Source organism: Festucalex cinctus, chromosome 17, assembly GCF_051991245.1.
Source record: "Festucalex cinctus isolate MCC-2025b chromosome 17, RoL_Fcin_1.0, whole genome shotgun sequence".
NCBI lineage: Eukaryota > Metazoa > Chordata > Actinopteri > Syngnathiformes > Syngnathidae > Festucalex > Festucalex cinctus.
In genome coordinates this window covers 5,087,432-5,105,182 of record NC_135427.1, presented here as the reverse complement: position 1 = coordinate 5,105,182, position 17,751 = coordinate 5,087,432, and the positions used below count along the sequence as shown (strand labels likewise).

The window sequence follows — 17,751 nt, the reverse complement described above, 5'->3', positions numbered from 1 at the left end:
GTCAGTCGCCCGTGTGTGAAAAGTGAAGCAACAGCGACCTCTGTTGGATGTCGTCACATACACCAGCGCACGACGGAAGCAGCCAATGAGAAGGAAGAAACAATGCAGCGCTTCCGGGTTTGCACAGCCTGAAGCCAGGTGGTATTCTGTCATTAAAAACCAAGCAACTATGAATAATAAGGTTTCCCCTGTGCGTTAACAGTCTTTTCTTTTCGAAAGAGGAACTCTAGAGGAGACTTCTTATCTGTGGCGTTTCATGAGAGGAATTTCGAGGTGGGTACGCGTTTTGTCGTTACGTGTGCGTGCTATTTGAAGAGGTTTAATCTGGTAATCCAACGCCAAACAATTTACAAGCGGACTGTTATCGTTTTTGCGTATAAAGCTACTGATGTTTGGACCGTTTTTGGCTTCAATGTCAACCTCTCTCTCTCTCTCTCTCTCTCTAAAACGAGCTCACTAGTTTGTCGTTATTCTTGCGAAATGCTAGTTTTAACGTAATGACACAAACAAATATACTGTCATGTTTTGTGTCGTGGGGGCTTCATTATAGTTAATTTAATCGTTCGTGTTTGCATAAACGAGTAGCAACTAAACCGTTTTAATTCGTGTCAGGTTTCACCTTTTTTCTAAAAAATAAATTTGAGACGACAAACTGGTAGTGGCATGCCTATCATTGTCAGCTGTAACACAAGAGGACAAATGAGATACAATTGGTAGTACTAAGCAAACGTGACTGAATTTTACTTGATAAAGGAAGCTGTAAAATAATGTACTGGGAGAACATATATGTTTCAGTAGTATAAATTTGGATTCAAATGTAATCTAAATATAGTAATGGGATTGTGTGACGCCAGGAAACGTTTTTTTTTTTTTTTTAGCCTTACTAGAATAATGTGCAATTACACATCCAGTACAGTAGGTGGCAGTGGTGCATGCTCACATTGTCATTGAGTGTGCAAGGAGTTTTAGCTCCTTTGCAGTGGTACTGTACTTATAATGATCTTTATAGAAAAATTATACAATTTTATGTATAGCTACGGGCCTGGCGGAGAGTTTTTTTTTGGGGGGGTATTTTCTTTGTCATAACAAAAAATAATTGTGAAACACTGCACTAGATCAAAATATTCTGGTGAATGGAGATAAATGAGATTTCTAATCTTGAGTTCCAATTTTAATTATTTTTCCCAACCTTCACTTATAAGAAACACAAATGACAATGATCATTCAAATTTAGTTTTTATTTATTTATTTTATTATTTTTTTTAAGAGCGTTAATCAACATCAACTTCCACAGAAATATTATAAATAAATAAACTTTTTTTTTTTCCTTATCAGATAATGTGAAAATCAGTGACCAAAAATATTCTCTGTTTCTCACATTTTTTTCTTGGTGAGGCTAGACAAGCTCTGCAAAATATTTGCGGCTCATAACTCGAGTCAAAGTTGTCCAACATGAAAGTGTAGATGGTTACAAAAGCTGAATCTAGTGATCAAATTGCTGCTTTGGCAACACTGACTGTGCTTTTTGTAAACTAGCTCCTCCGTGTTCGCAGCCACGGAAATGAAAAGTCGTCAATTGAATCGCTAAATGTATTAAATGACTCAAGGTCCATCCTGTGGTCCCAGGTGCAGCCATGCCCACCTCCCGGCTCTGGGCGGTGGACGTGCACGGACGGGTCTTCAGCCTGTCCACAGCGGGCCAGCTGTGGGAGCAATGCCGTGACGCCCAGATGGCGTTTAAGCGGGTGACCGCGGCTCAGCAGTGCTGCTGGGGCATCGCTTGTGACAACAACATCTACCTGAACGTCTACGCTTCTGACGTGCACATCCGCTTCCAGGAGGAGACCTATGAGAATCAAGTGGGTGTTCTCTGGTTGGGTAGTCGTGAATCTGTCAAGTGTCAGCTGAGCACTCTCTCTGTGTGTCTTACTAGCGATGGAATCCTGTGGATGGTTTCTCTGAGCGCTTGTTGCCAAGCGACCGCTGGCATTGGAGTGATGTCACGGGTTTGCACCACCAGCCTCCTTCAAGTTTCAAGCTCCCGTCCAGCAGCTGGGAGTGGGAAGGGGACTGGTATGTGGATGAGAACTTTGAGGGGGAACCCACAGAGAAAGAGGTGAGTTCTTCATGTTTCATGCTATTTTTTATTTCTTTTTAATTCCAACTATCTTTTATTATGATGAATACATTCTGCAGGGATGGACTTACTCCATTGACTTCCCAGCTGTTTACACCAAGGACAAAAAGTGGAACTCGTGTGTCCGTCGCAGGCGATGGCTACGCCACAGGAGATACAAAGACATGGACTCTTGGGCAGAGGTGAGACCTCAACTGTATGTTTGTTCGTTTTATTTAGCAAGAAAAAGTATGCAAACTCTTTTTGTATGACCTGGATTTTTGCAAACAAATAAAATTCTACACAGAAATACCAAGATGAGGACATATTTATATTAGAGCTGTCAAACGATTACATTTTTTCATCAGATTAACTCATTCACTCCCAACCATTTTCACTTAAGTGTTTTCCTGGATTTTGACTGATTTTTCAAGCCCGTGAAATATTATGTTCTATAGCTATAAAAATATGGAACATACCAAAAGAGAGATTACCGTCTCTTCTATTATCAGGGGAAAAAAGTATATTCCTATCCGTTTCCACTGTGCAGCAATTAGCAATAGAACATGGCTAAGTTTCATCATTTTTCACAATTCTGCTTAGAACTGTGGGAAAACTGTGGGAGTTTTAACATGGCCTGGTTGATCTCTTATACTCTGCTGCCACTCAACCATTTTCTGCAGTAGAGAGACTGCATAAAAGCCTTCTCTAAGCTCTGGCATAAAAAACAACAAAAACCGTATAAATACGTCTTTGGGACACTTAAAACATTTAAAATATGGCGTATTTATACGTTTTTGGGAACTAATGAGTTAATCACATCTTAGAATTTTGATGAATCACTGACTTTAAAATGCTTTTTTTTTTTCCCCAACATATTTTGCCCACTAAATTTGAAGCGCACCTGTTATGTGTTAATTTTTTCGACATTTAATGTTATGAGGACGTCTTCAAAAATTTATATCCACTGCACACGCGCATCCTGCCTTTTCTAATCAATTAATTATTTGCATAATTTTAAAATGGGATAAAATTACCTACGGCATATGTAAACATTTATTCAATGCTTTACTTTAATGCATGTAGATTATGTTTATTGCTCAAATTCCAACAGCTACCTTTAATGTAACCATCCACTGTCGGCTAAAACGGGTCATCTGCGGTCAAAATTAATAGTGTGATTAATTTGTGGTAATACAATGATTAATGCGATATTTTTTTGTGATTAATTAATTAGTTAACTTTGACAGCACGAATTTATATATAAATTAAACAATACTTCTTGCACAACAGATCCCCTCACAGAAGACTTCCCTGCCAGATCCCTTCAGTGATATCAGCTGTGGTGGATGGGAGATAACCGAGGAACCCCGTGGCCTGCTTTCACTGTGGGCGGTGTCGCTACAGGGGAAGGTACAACGTCTCGCTTTCTATCCTGTCATGAAAAAAAAAAGGTAGGCATGACGCCCCTCCTCTTTCTCTGCAGGTGTGGTTCAGGGACGGCATCTGCCATCACAATCCCGAGGGTTCTTTGTGGCATGACATTTCTCTCCCCGGGGAGGTGGTCCAAATCAGCTGCGGCCCCGGGGAGCTGGTGTGGGCTGTGCTGTGGGAAGGCCAGCTGATTGTTAGGGAGGGTGTCAGTCGAGACAGTCGCCAAGGTACAGTCTCATTACGGTTTCTTTGTTTGGATTCTGTTTTTCGGACTCCTATTTTCTTCTATCCAGGTACCTCTTGGTCCATTGTGGACTCTCCCAGTCCGGATGTCGGAGTCATGCATGTGGCAGTAGGAGTCAACGCTGTCTGGGCTTTGACTAAAGATAACAAAGTAAGTCAATGTTGACTTGATGTAAATCATGTAATATATGTAATTTTTTTAGCATTTCCTCATTTAGGATTCATTTATTCTACGATGCCATCAAGTAGTCAATAAAATGTACTATAATCTAATTTCCACCTACTTAAAAAAAAAAGTGATGGGACCACACTAAATAAGTGTATGTATGAATAGTAATGCACTTTCGGTACTTGTAGTGCTTATAATTAAATAAAGCGAATTAAAACCCCAATATTTTTTATTTTTTTTTGTATTTTAAAAAATGTCGTCAACTTCACCACGTTTTGCAGCTGTGCCTTAAAAATGTTGTCTCAAATGACTTGCGGTTCACGCGCCAAATCAGCAGACCACTTCCTGAATCAGTCACATGGTCCGGTGCTTCGGGCAGATTCGAACGTTGCGTCACCAAACCACACTTCGCCTGGATTTTTGCTGATTACTCGGCACACGCACTTCGAAGAATAAATGATTTTTTAACATTTATATTTATTATTATTATTAAGGAATAAAGGCCTATATGACAAAATAAGAATGACAAATGCAGGACGGAGCAGCTGCATAGCAACTGAATGCGATACCTTGAAATATCCTAATAATAATCATGATCATCCTCTTCATCATTTAAGTTAAAGATTTTGAACTTGCATGCTGCTTCACCAGGTGTGGTTCCGGCGCGGTGTGAACCCCCACAATCCCTCCGGCTCCGGCTGGATCAGCATGGTTGGAGAAATGGTCATGATTAACGTCGGACTCAATGATCAGGTACGGCGCAAATGTCCACAATGCTCCCTGTCATGTAAAATGTCTTCCCTGTATGTCTTTTCTTAAAATGCACACTTTTGTTGCACAGGTGTGGGCAATTGGTAGCGAGGACCGGACTGTGTACTTCCGTCAGGGTGTCACAGCTAGTGAATTAAGCGGGAAAACCTGGAGGGCCATCGCTGTACTCCGAGACGGAGATCGACCCCATTCCAGTGCCAGCAGTCAGCAGAGGTGACAACACACATTTATAGAAATCATATGTGCAAATAACAGGTATGTTCCTCCTTGCAACAGTGCTGGATGTTACTTCAATGAGTTGCATCCTCCATCCGTGGAGTCTGATACAGAAAAAGCATCAACAGACGAAGTCAGCGGTTCCAATGACAACGCAGAATCTTCCGACACCCCCAAACCTCACATTCCAAAGGTCACAAGTGACAGCTTCATCTCTCAGCTGGTTTCTGACCGAGAGCCAGCCTCTGCCGCCGTCCCGCAGGACGAAAGCATCCCCGAGGAAGGAGACACGAGCACCCCGTGCGTTGACGTGGTTGAGACTGGAGGCCCCGTTGACCCCCAGTGGAGTAACGTGGATCTGGAGGGGCTGCAGAGCCGGCAGGCCCAAACTGGGAATTTGCCAGACAACGCAGACACCTGCAGCCTGTCGTCCGTGGCCGCGTACTCCCTCGCCATGGAGGACCCTTACGGGGTGGACGGTCACCCTCTGTGGGCGTGGGTCAGCGGAGGGGGCTGCTCCGTTGACGGCCATTCGCAACTGAACTGGTTCCACAGCACCATCAACAATTCCTGTGGGTTTAACTGCAAAGCGGATTGAAGCATTTTTTTTAATTTTTTTTATGTCGGTTCTCTTCTGACATCTGTTTTATCCTCCCCAGTGTTGGCCCAGTCCGTCCAGTCCTTGAGCCTGTCAGTCACGCCAGCCCAGATGGCCACCTGGCGCAGACAAATCTTTGAACAGCTCAGTGAGAGGACCAAGCGAGAGGTGGATGAATTCCGACATTATGAACAAGCCATAGAGCAGGTGAAATGGACGGCCAGTTCGAATGAGATCAATACTGAGATGCGTTTTATTCCTACTTTCTGATTATTTCGTATCCCTGCTTACCTCCATGAAAAGTGCGTGTGGGTAAAGAAGGGCACGATGCAGTGGTGGAGGGACTGGAAGCCGCACAAGTGGGTGGACGTCCACTTTGCACTTGAGCAGTTCTCAGGACCGGAGGGCAACAAAGATGGCATCCTTTTTGTCTATTATAACTACTACGAGGAGAAGAAGGTAATAATTCATTTGGGCTATGATTGTTAATACACAGTCGCTTATTCCTGTCCTTCTGGTTCCCCTCTCAGTATCTGCATGCCTTCATCAATGAGGTGACAATCCTGGTGCCTGTGCTCAATGACGCCAAACACACTTTTGCCATTTACACACCCGATCGGATCAAAAAGAGGTGGCCGATTCGAGTGGCAGCTGAAACGGAACAGGAGATGCACGACTGGGTGAGGAGAGAATATCTTTTATACAGGGCATCCACAAAAGTCTCTTTGTAGTTTAAAACAAATATTACAGGAGCAATTGATGAAATATTTTAATCGGATTTGTTGTATTTTTTTGTTAGCTTTGAGTCCCGCACTGCCCCGTTGTCGTATGGTGTTCCACAGGGCTCAATTCCGGGGCCTCTGCTGTTTTCATGTTATCTGCTGCCCCTGGGTTCCATCTTAACTCATTCACTCGCCGCCATTTTCACAGAAGCAATCCCTTTCGTTCCCGGCTGTTTTACTGGATTTTGACTGATTTTGCAAGGCCCACAGAAAATCGTGTTCAATTGCTATAAAAACATGGAACCTATCAAAAGAAAAGAAAGATTAAAGTCTCTTCTTTTATCAGGAAAAAAAAGTTTGTTTCTATCTGTTTCCGTTTTGCGGCAATTAGCATTAGAAGAGAGCTAAGTTTCATCAGTTTTCACATATCTATTTAAAATTGTAAGTAAGTGAGCTTTTTTTCTACATGGCCCTGGTTGATCTCCTTTGCTCTGCTGCCACCTGCTGGCCGTTTGTGTAATAACTACCATTTCTGCAACCATTCTTTGCAGTTGAGAGGCTGCATCAAAACCTTCTGTATGCTCTACCATAAAAAAACAAACAAACAAACAAACGTATAAATACGTCTTTGGGACACTTAAAACATTAAAAAAAACGTATTTAGCCGTTATTGGGAGCAAATGAGTTAAGAAAATATGGTATTTCCTCCTACTACCATGAGGATGACTGTCAGATCTATGTCCCGCTGAACAAAAAAAATTCAGATTGAGGCCACTTTTGTCCGACCTGGAAGAAATTAAGGCCTGGATAGGTCTCAATTTCTTGAATTTCAATGAAAAGAAAACAGAAGTTTGGGTTTTTTGTCCCAGTGACTTGGGCCAACTGGACAATGGACAAAAAAAAAAATCACCATTTCCCAACCGTTTTTCTCTTCTTGATGTTTCTGATCAACCTCTAGCTGGCGCTATTGAGCGCATCATGCTGCGACTCCAGAGGCATTCAGGGTCCTCCTTCCAAACAAGCCATCTGGTCCATCACCTGTAAAGGGGACATCTTTGTCAGTGAGCCCACCCCCAGCCTCGAGGCGATGCCGTACCCAACACCATGCGACCAAATGTAAACATGCTGTAAATCAGAAAATATCCGACAGTGTGTTTGTTTGCTAAGGTCTGTGCTGCCATTATTTCTTTTACATTAAATGAGCACTGTCCTGTTTATGCAGGTTCTGGCATCAGATCGGAGGTCACCTGCGCGTCGTGGAGTGTAACAGCGTTGGGATCGTGTGGGGGATCGGTTATGACCAAAACGTCTGGGTCTACGCCGGGGGTTACGGCGGAGGCTTCTTCCAGGGTCTCCCCACTTGTAATGACCACATTTACACACAGACTGACGTCAAGAGTGTCTACATCTATGAGAACCAGAGATGGAACCCTGTCACTGGCTACACCAACAGGTACAGTGCTCACTCTTACGATTTTTTTCGGATTGTAGTTAAGTATTTGATGCGCGTTTTGTGTATAGTCACTCACTTTACTGTTAACTCATTCACTCCCAGCCATCGCTTCCGGCTGTTTTACTGGATTTTGACTGATTTTTTTTTTTCAAGGCCCACAGAATATTGTGTTGTATTGCTATAAAAAAATATGGAACCTACCAAAGGAAAGATTAGAGTGTCTTCTTTCATCAGGAAGAAATATATACTTGTATCTGTTTCCGTTTTTCAACAGTTAGTAAGTTTTGTCAATATTCACATTCCTGGCAAAAACACAGAGAAAAGAGATTTGTTGGAAAATGGCCCTGGCTGATCCCTTATACACTGCTGCCACCTGCTGTTGTTGTTGTTGTTGTTGTTGTTGTTGTTTTTTTTTTTTTTAAGAATTACCATTGCTTTAAGCCACCTCTTCATGTCAGAAGCTGCATCCAAGCCTTCTGTATGCTCTTGCAGGAAAAAAAAAAAAAAAAAAAAAAAAAAAAAAAAAAACTGTGTAAACACGTTTTTGGGAGGCAAGGACAAAGTATTTAAAAAAACGTTTTTACACGTTTTTGGGATTGAATGAGTTAAATGTCCGTAGAGGGCTCCCTACTGACCGCTACATGTGGAGTGATGCCTCAGGATTGCACGAGCGCACAAAAACAAACACCAAGCCTCCATCTCCTCAATGGGCATGGGTAAGTCAACGGAAATCCGAACGTGAATCAGCGCAAACACGTTATGCAACAAACAAGCACTTTTTAAAAACAATTGCTGATTGCTTGTCATCAGGTGTCTGACTGGGCCATCGACTACAGCGTCTCCGGGGGGACGGATCGGGAAGGCTGGCAGTATGCTGCTGATTTCCCAGCGTGGGTCTCAGTTTTGGTCTGTTGAGTTCAATCAACCACCAAGTGATGGGGATTCACATCTAATCTTAACTCTCCACGCAGGTGGTATCATGGTCATAAAACCATGAAGGACTTTGTGCGCCGCAGGCGATGGGCCAGGTAGGCTTTAAAAACAAGGACTGTATTGTACTATAGCAGGGGTCTGCAACCTGCAGGTCTGTTTGGCTCTTTAGTACTTGTCATGTGGTTCCCTGTGAAGCTTTAAAAAAAATAAAGCATAAATTAATGTATTTTGTACACATTTGATTTTTATTTTAGATAAAACATTTAAACGAATTAATGATTTAGATTTTAAAATGTGAAAAATTAAATATTCAAAAAAGATGAGTCAAAATTTTTAAGTTGTCAGAAAATGAGAGACGAACGGTAGATGAAAAAGTTTTTAAAATTACCTTAAAAATATTCAAAAAGTGACTATAAAATGTCCAAAAAGGAAGAGCAGAAAATAAAATGTCAATGAAATTGCCAAAATGTCATAGAATCGAATTTAAAAAAAAAAAAAAAAAAAAAAAAAAAAGGCAGAGAAGAAAACATTCAAAATGTAAACATTAAATATCCAAAAACAAAAGACGAAAAGCAGAAAATTACCATCAAATGACTTTGGATTTGCCAAACAAAAAAGTCAGAAAATTGATTTTTAAAAGGAAGAAAAAAACACATTCAGAAAGTAGCAAAAATAAGACGAAATCCCGAAAATTGCAAAAATGACACAATTGATAGCAAAAGTAAAAACAAAAACAAAAAAATGCCATGAAATGTCAAAAAAAAGAAAGAGAGGCAGAAAATTGCCACATATCCATAAAATTGTAAAAAATGTCAACGGTTTTACATAAAAGGCAGTAAAGTCTAAATATATATGAAAAATTAAGTATGAGGAATTTAAAAAAAATAAAAGCCGAAAGGTAGAAGAAAATAAATGGCAAAGTATTGGCTGCTATTTTTTTTCTTATTTATTTGGCCCCAATTGGCTCATTTGACAGTAAAGGTTGCTGACCCCTGCCATATAATATTTATTTGCAGTGATCACTGGTCAGTAATAACACTTTCTGTTGAACAGGAAGTGCAAACTGACTACCACAGGTCCCTGGCAGGAAGTCCCGCCCATTCAACTGAGCGACGTGACCATCCTGCCGTGCACTCCCGACGACAACGTGGACGTGGTACCCGTGTGGGCCATCAGCAACAAGGGAGATGTGCTCTGCCGACTGGGAGTCACTGCACTCATTCCGGCTGTGAGTTTTAATCCACTGCAGCCAATCCAGAAGGCGTTTTATTTACAGTAAGGGCATCGTTTTCGTCCCGAAGGGAACGTCATGGCTTCACGTGGGGACCGACCAGCCCTTTAAATCCATTTCCATCGGGGCTTCAAGCCAGGTTTGGGCAATTGCCAGGGACGGTTCTGCCTTCTTTCGGGGATCTGTGTTTCCTCAGACCCCTGCAGGTGAGTGGAGGGAATTTAGAGAATCATAATGAGCAGAAACGGAAATGACATTGTCTCCCTCTGTAGGCGAGTGTTGGTACCACATCCCTTCCCCAAGCAAACAGAAGCTGAAGCAGGTGTCTGTCGGAAGGACGTCAGTTTTTGCTGTTGACGACAATGGTGAGGAGTTTGTATTCACAGCTACTGGATAGTTATCGTGTTTCTCTGGATACGACTTCAAATCCTATGCCTGATTTTATCCCGGTCAGGTAACTTGTGGTACCGGGAGGGTTTGACCCCCAGTTATCCCCAGGGCTCCTCGTGGGAATACGTTTCGAATAACGTGCGCAAAGTTACTGTTGGGCCTTTTGACCAGGTTGGTACCAGCATACCACATCTGTCTTGAGTTTTTAAAAAAAATATTTTTTGCATCCATAATTGTGCGTGCAAACACATTAATGAAATGAAAATATACTATTATTAAACTGCTCTGCTTCTCTTTTTTTGATCAAAAACAGACAATATTTTTAGAGCCACGTGGTAGGTTGTAAGAACATGATTGTGCTAATTAAAAAAAAAAAATCTCAATTTAGATTGTTGCATTGTTAGGTCACCACTAGATGGCACTACATTACGCACACGGTCGCTTTCACAATTTGAAAACAAATAAAAGAACTCTAAAACGTACAGGGAGCCAGCGATGGAAGGAAATACCATGTTTTCCTAAATTGGAAGTTGGAACTCAGGATTAGCAGATACAATGAAAACAACAAAGGTCCCAGAATTGAACCTTGTGGAACACCATATGAGATTGGGGCATTTGTGGGACTCAGAGCAACCAACGCAAACACAAATTAAAAAATGCATCCAACGCAGAAGTTAGCATTCAACAATATGCTTCTTGTTAAGTTGGCTCACGCTATGTTCTGATTTTAGGTTTGGATCATAGCAGATAAGGTGCAGGGCAGTCACAGCCTGAGTCGCGGGACAGTGTGCCACCGACTCGGAATCCACCCTTTGGAGCCCAAAGGACAGTCGTGGGATTATGGCATCGGGGTAAGGAACAGATTTCCTTCATTCGTTGGAAAATGCCATTTTAGTGTGAGATTTCATGAACCCAGATCCGAATTCTAGCTTCAAATGGCAAGTAAACTGGAAAAAACACTAAGACGGTTAACTGCAAATTTACATAGTTATGAAGCTAACGAATAAAAACAGGCAAAAAATGGGCTTGGCTTTGAATAAATAAGGTTTGCGCATATTAATTGTATTTATTAAGGTGCCTGAAGGTGATTTATTCTCTCTCCTTTTGCCATCTAGGGTGGGTGGGACCAGATCACAGTTCGCGGGAACGCCATGGAGCCGCCCCGTTTTAGTCTCTCTGCCTTCACGGACACTCCTGCGCGGGCCTCTGGGAGCCCCTGAACTGTCGGACACAAAGAGGTCGATGTCATCTTTTTGTCACGTTAAGACACACACGGACCATATTTTTTTTTTTAACACAAACATGCACACAGCCGTCATCCTATTTTCTCACTGCCTTTGTAGAACTTGTTTTTTTTTCTTTTTTTTTTATAAATCATGACGTTCCTTCTTATGTATCAGAACTTGCAGCTTCACCTTTTAAGGTCTCATTGAGCTACGCTTTATTTGCGGTTTCCAAAAAAAAAAAAAATGCTTGAGGTTTTTGTTGTTTTTGCCCACTAGTCTTCATACACATTTCAGGCTGTGCTGTAATATCTGTACAGAGATGATTCTACATACAAATAGATGTTAGTATTATGTGTAAAACAAAAGTTTAACTGCTCAGTTCCTTTATAGTATGCTGAGCTCCCTGCCTGTCGACTCCGATGATCTTAATGCTGTACTATGTATTGTTTTTTTTTGTCCTCTTTCGTCCAAACGTGGGTGCTGTGAAGTGACGCGAAAAGAAGTTGAAATGTGCCAGAAGCAGCCACCAAGTCTTAATGGGACACCTTTTGAAGTCAAGACAAACAGCCCTTAAGCGCAGATCTGAGTAAACCTCGGGTTTGAATTGTGTACAGAGTTAAACAAACGACGAGGATCAACTCATTAAGAGGATCTACTGGGTGGGTCGCTCGGCACCGCCCTCCAAAAATCCTTGACTTCACAAGTGTCTCATTAGCCTGGTGGTTACTTCTTCTCACCTCAACAAGCTGATATTGTCTTTGGAACATGTGCAATGTAAAAGGGGAAATTCGTTAGAGGGCTTGCTGGGGGGGGGGGAAATATTTTTGTAAAACAAACAAAACAAAACTGTAGTATTAGTCTTATATAGCATGTTGACTGTTAACTGTGTTTAAAACTGTTCAGAACATTTTACACCCAACTGGAAAGAAAAATACTTAAATATAGGACAATGATTCATATATACAGGATTTCCGCGGGTCATTAGAAAGCCATAAAAGTTATTAAATGGATTTTGCTATAATTAAGGCCTTAAATGTCATTAAGAAGCATTCAACACGTCGAGAGGCATTAAAAATTTAAATAATTTATTGTTTTTGCGTTTTATATACAAAGTTGTGTAAAGGAGTCATTCTAATATAATTTAGCAATAACTAATTTTTTTTAAATGGATGTATTTGTGCAGACTAGTGACAACTTGTAATTTACAACGAATAAAATGACCTTCATGTTCCAAATACCAATTCTTCTCAATTTGAAAAGAGAAATGTAATGCTCCTGTCACCAACGTCCAACATGAAGCGCTAATACCAACTAGTGGCAGAAAAATGACCAACACAAATAATGGCTAAAGTTTGACACTTTTTTTTTTCTTTTTTTTTTAACCCTAAATATTAACCAAAATGTTATGTTAGTAAAAGATACAACCACATTTGTATTTGGCCACCATATTTGTCCACTTTCATTTTCATTAACAAGAATATGAAAAACTTCAGAAATATTATTATTTTTTGTATGTCTAGAACAGATAAAGTGTGCGATTGAAAAATGTAATAGACTGACACACCTAATATATAAATATATACATATGTATGTTTGTTTATGCAGTATGACATGGGCATTCAATTCGTTTTAAGTTGCATTAAATTAGATTTGATGATCCCTGCAAAAACCCTGTATATCAGGGGTGTCCAAACTACGGCCCGGGGGCCATTTGCGGCCCGCCATACATTTTTTTTGGTGGCCCGCTGCAAATACTAAAAATAATTTTTCAATGCTGTTTTAACAAAACAAAAACAAAAATAAAATAAAAAAAATTAAAAAAAAAAAAAAGAGGGTGGATTAAACATGTCTAGCTACGCAAAGACACAAATTTGCTGCTAAATAATTCAGTTCCAGAAATAAAAATAGTTCCATCCACTTGTTTCTTAGTGTCAACGTCCAATTTGTGAAAACATCACATTAATTAATGGTTAATTATTAATGAAAAAAAAGTGAAAACATCACATTAATGGTTAAGTGTGGTCAGTTGACGACCAATTGTTCTTGTTGTGGTTCAGAATGTCAAGTTGGGATCAGCTGCTGCTCAGTGTAGAGACGCATCTATTATGTGGCACACAGGGGGTCACTATTTGCCTTGTGACTGTTAGCAGTGTTCAATAAGTAACTGCACATTATATCAACAATTTATAATTGCTTCATTGAGTTTTACCATGTTTAACTCATTCACTGCCATTGACGGAAAAAGACGTCAAATGATGCATTTTTTATTTTTTTGCTGGTCTGGCAATGAATGTGTTAATAAATAACTACAAAAATAATAATTATCAAAGTGGCCCTTTCAGCTTTATATTTTTCTGTATGTGGCCCTCAGAGGAAAAAGTTTGGACACCCCTGCTGTATATAGAACTCCATATGTCGATTTTATGAATTGGTCTTTTACTGTGATGAAGTGACGTATTTGCATATTGCATTCCACACATGTATTGCATGATCAAATACCAGTCAATAAATACATGTGTTTATTGATACAGCTCGTCTTCAGTACAATGTCCCCCGCCTGGGGACATGACAAATAAGCTAAAACTCTCGAAACAACATCTCTGCAGACAAGTCAGACGAGTCAGTTGTGTTCTCAAGGGGATGGGAAGATCATCACCACCGTGAGTACATGAGCAAACACTTCATTTAAAATGCATGCGTTCTCTTCCTGGATTTTACAGTTCTGACTGAAGGCGATGCTCGGCAGTTTTTTTTTTTTTTCAACTGACAAAAAAGGCAGGAAGAGCGCATAATTACTAAAAAAAAAAAAAAAAAAAAAGTGAGTAAGAATTCCCAGCTTCCGAACTAAGAAATAAAAGAGACAGGACAGTTCACCCCTCATTTGCTGCAGTATAAAGTCAACTGGGCTTCTGCAGAACACGACTTTCCTGACTGGATCCCTCAGCAGTGCACCTGCAGGAACTCGATTTCATTTGCACCCCCAAACTCAAAGTCCACCAGTCTCGGTCTTGCTAGCTATGTTGGCTGAAACTGTGCATGTGGGTGAGATACTGGCTGAGACCCTCCTCGCCTTCCTCCTCCAGATGTTTCTGGTAGCACTGGAGCAGCCTGGCGGCGCTGGCCCCGGACGACGCCTCCCCGGCGGGGAGGCAGGCCCCCGACATGTCCAGGATGATGGACGTCAAGGCCTTGATGTAGTTCTTTGCCAGCGTCAGCGTCTCGATCTTGGACAGCTTCTTGTCCGTCTTCACGTGCGGGATGGCCTCGCGTAACGCCTGGAAGGCGTTGTTGAGCTTGTGCATGCGCTGGCGCTCCCGCTCGTTGCTCTCCAAGCGCCGGATGCTGCGCTCCTTGTTGGAGCTGCGTTGCCGGCGCCGGCGGGCCGCGCCGCCTCCTTGCCGCTTGCCCTCCCTGCTCCTCAGGGACCCTCTCCAGGAGCAGTCGATCCTCTCCGAGGCCTCCGAGTCGTCGTGCTCGCTGGAGCCTGCTTCTGCTTCTGCTTCCGTGTCTGGTTCAAGTTCCGGCTCCGGGTTGGACCAGGTCCTTCTGGATGCTTTGACTGCTTTTCCCTTGGACTTCATCCTGCTTCTGTGGCAGATTCTCCTAAGAGGTCACAGTGGTTTGGGGCCTGTGAGGGCAAAGCGGCAGACGTCAAATCTCAAAAAGTTTTTAACTCATTTGCTCCCAATAACGTGTAAATACGTTTTTTTAATGTAAGTGTCCCAAAGACGTATTTATACGTTATTTGTTTTTTTTAATGCTAGAGCATACAGAAGGCTTTGATGCAGCCTCTCAACTGCAAAGAACGGTTGCAGAAATGGTAGTTATTACACAAACGACCACCAGGTGGCAGCAGAGAAAAGGAGATCAACCAGGGCCATCTAGAAAAAAAGCTCAATTACTTACAATTTTAAATGGATTTGTGACAACTGATGAAACTTAGCTCTCTTCTAATGCTAATTGCTGCAAAACGGAAACAGATAGAAACATACTTTTTTTTCCCGATGAAAGAAGAGACTTTAATCTTTCTTTTGATAGGTTCCATACTTTTATAGCAATTGAACACAATATTCTGTGGGCCTTGCAAAATCAGTCAAAATCCAGTAAAACAGCCGGGAGCGAACGGGATTGCGAAATGTGAAAATGGCGGCGAGTGAATGAGTTAAGTGGTTACTAGGGATGTCACGATAAGGGCAATATCGTGATATCGGGATATTAAAACTGCCACAATATCGTCGTCGTCATGGTCACCATATTTAAAAGGAACACATATATTAAAAAAAAAAAAAAAAGTCAGGTTGATATCCATTTGCGCAGTTCTAGCACCCTCTAGTGGCTAGTTTATTAGTACAATTTAATTTTCATGAGGGATGTTTTGGCCTTCTATGTTTAAAATGTATGCTAATTGTCAGATAAAGGGGAACCTAATTTGCTTGTGAAGCGATCAATGTGTGCTTGCATTACTAAATAAGTGCCTCAATATTGTTATTCTAGATTGTAGGTGGTTTGTATGTATTACTGTACAAAACTTTTTTTTTTTTTTTTTTTAAAGTATTAGCTCTCTTATTTACAATATTGCATCTTTTTTTAAATATCACCAACGCCCCCACAATATCGTGATAATTATCGTATCTTGACCTTCATATTGTGATAATATCGTATTGTGATGTCTGGATATCGTTACATCCCTAGTGATGACACACTTCTGCCATCTAGTGGAGGAGCAAATTATCTTTCTGCATTGGCATAGATTAAAAAAATAAAATAAAAAAAATAAAAAAATGACAAACGCAACTGCGATTTTGATAATATACCAATTCCCATTCAACCATATATCATACCAAACTGTGTCATGAGTATAAAAACACAGTGCATCCCTAAAGGTGAAAGTACTAGATCAGTGGCTGAAAAAATATTGACTTAAGTAATACAAATAGGGAGACGCTGGGTTATTTAGTCTATAAATTCTTTGAGGACTAATTATTGGACTCAAGTTGAACTGTTTTTGGACTTTTTCCAGGATCAATAAGGTAATATGTTCTCTTAGGATGTATACTTTTTTGTTTTTGTTTTTTTTTTCCTTCCGAGTCAATCTCCAATTGAAACGGCCATCATGCATCCTGCTGTATCTAATCAGTCTGTTGCAGTGTGAAAACGCCATGATGTCGGCCTGGCTTATCCTCTCTGCTCCCGAGATAAAGTCCATTTCAAGGTTAGGCTCACAAACGCCACTCGGATGACTAATTCGCCCGTTGCTCTATTGATTTGGATGTTAACGTTGAGTGAATTGCTCTTATTTTCAAACCCCCAAAAAACCCTCACAAATTGCAGAAAAGTTGTTCTACGACCACTTTGTTTGCACTCTTTTCTAATGCATTAAATCGACACTACTAATGAAAAAACAGTCCAGTTTAGAACCTTACCTTTTGAATTGAACTTTTTCCTTTTTCTGATGGTTCCTCACAGGAAAAGCTCGGCCTTGCAGTCAGCTATCGGACGCACCATCTTACGTGGATGAGCCAGATCATGGAGAGAAGCGACAGCAAGCGGACGCACGCAGATGTCAGTGTCACATGTGAGGGACCCGGAGCAGAATGAGGTACACGTAGCGCTCCTCGGCCAATCGCTGCGCGGCTCGCAAACAAAAGCTCCGCCCCCACCTACCCTCCATTCCCACCCTGCACTCGCGCACTGTGCACTGGCCCTGCAAACTCATGCGCCTTATTTGTCAAAAGAATTGTAAGTGGTCCAAATTTTGAATTTATAAGTTTATAAAATGAATGAAATTAATGAGCATTTCTGCAAAAAAAAAATAAAAAAAAATCCACGTACACATCTGTTCAGTTTATACTCAATAAATAAAAGTCGAGGATAACATTTGTGCAAATTTAGTAAATGAATGAAATAATTCACTGAATTGCTGTTTTTGTCATATTATGGGGCTGTTGTAATTATGTAAAATGGAATCAGTTAGACTTGTAATTATGTATTTTTATGTCACGATTACCAAGCAGGGCGGCAAAGTGATCTGGTGCTGCAGTCCTCAACGGTTCACATCAATTTTGACGGACCAGTATAGAAGCAAACAAAGACGCCATTATGAGGTCGTTTTTGGCCCTTTTGAAGGCTTTAAACTTTGTGCATCAGGAACACCTTTTTTGTTTTTTTTCAAGGTAGTTTTTTTTTCCCCCTCTCAATTCTCCTTTTGTCCAATCATTTGGTCTTTTCTCACTTCCGAAGAAAATCTCC

The 17,751-nt window shown here is 41.0% G+C and overlaps 2 protein-coding genes across 4 annotated transcripts; one reads left to right on the top strand and one right to left on the bottom strand.

Annotated features, from left to right (window-relative positions):
• The first annotated feature begins 96 nt into the window (after nt 1-96).
• tecpr1a (tectonin beta-propeller repeat containing 1a) lies at nt 97-14,028 on the top strand. 3 transcript variants are annotated; one of them, XM_077503003.1, is made up of 25 exons: nt 97-138; nt 220-273; nt 1,627-1,859; nt 1,934-2,116; nt 2,197-2,319; nt 3,410-3,529; nt 3,603-3,777; nt 3,844-3,944; nt 4,614-4,715; nt 4,804-4,946; nt 5,010-5,521; nt 5,609-5,754; nt 5,851-6,006; nt 6,078-6,227; nt 7,228-7,385; nt 7,492-7,722; nt 8,342-8,438; nt 8,533-8,612; nt 8,694-8,750; nt 9,709-9,883; nt 9,957-10,092; nt 10,159-10,251; nt 10,341-10,447; nt 11,008-11,127; nt 11,392-14,028. In XM_077503003.1, the coding sequence occupies exons 3-25, from the start codon at nt 1,635-1,637 to the stop codon at nt 11,494-11,496; spliced, it is 3,495 nt and encodes a 1,164-aa protein (XP_077359129.1). In that variant the 5' UTR covers nt 97-138; nt 220-273; nt 1,627-1,634; the 3' UTR covers nt 11,497-14,028. The 3 variants fall into 3 exon arrangements, with proteins under 3 accessions (XP_077359129.1, XP_077359128.1, XP_077359131.1); XM_077503002.1 differs by having other exon boundaries at nt 120-273; XM_077503005.1 differs by lacking the exons at nt 97-138; nt 220-273 and having other exon boundaries at nt 1,631-1,859; nt 3,603-3,944.
• On the bottom strand, nt 13,999-17,087 carry bhlha15 (basic helix-loop-helix family, member a15). The gene is made up of 2 exons (XM_077503006.1): nt 16,926-17,087; nt 13,999-15,130 (listed from the first exon to the last, which is right to left on the bottom strand). The coding sequence occupies exon 2, from the start codon at nt 15,081-15,083 to the stop codon at nt 14,514-14,516; it is 570 nt and encodes a 189-aa protein (XP_077359132.1). The 5' UTR covers nt 15,084-15,130; nt 16,926-17,087; the 3' UTR covers nt 13,999-14,513.
• Between the last annotated feature and the right edge of the window lie 664 nt (nt 17,088-17,751).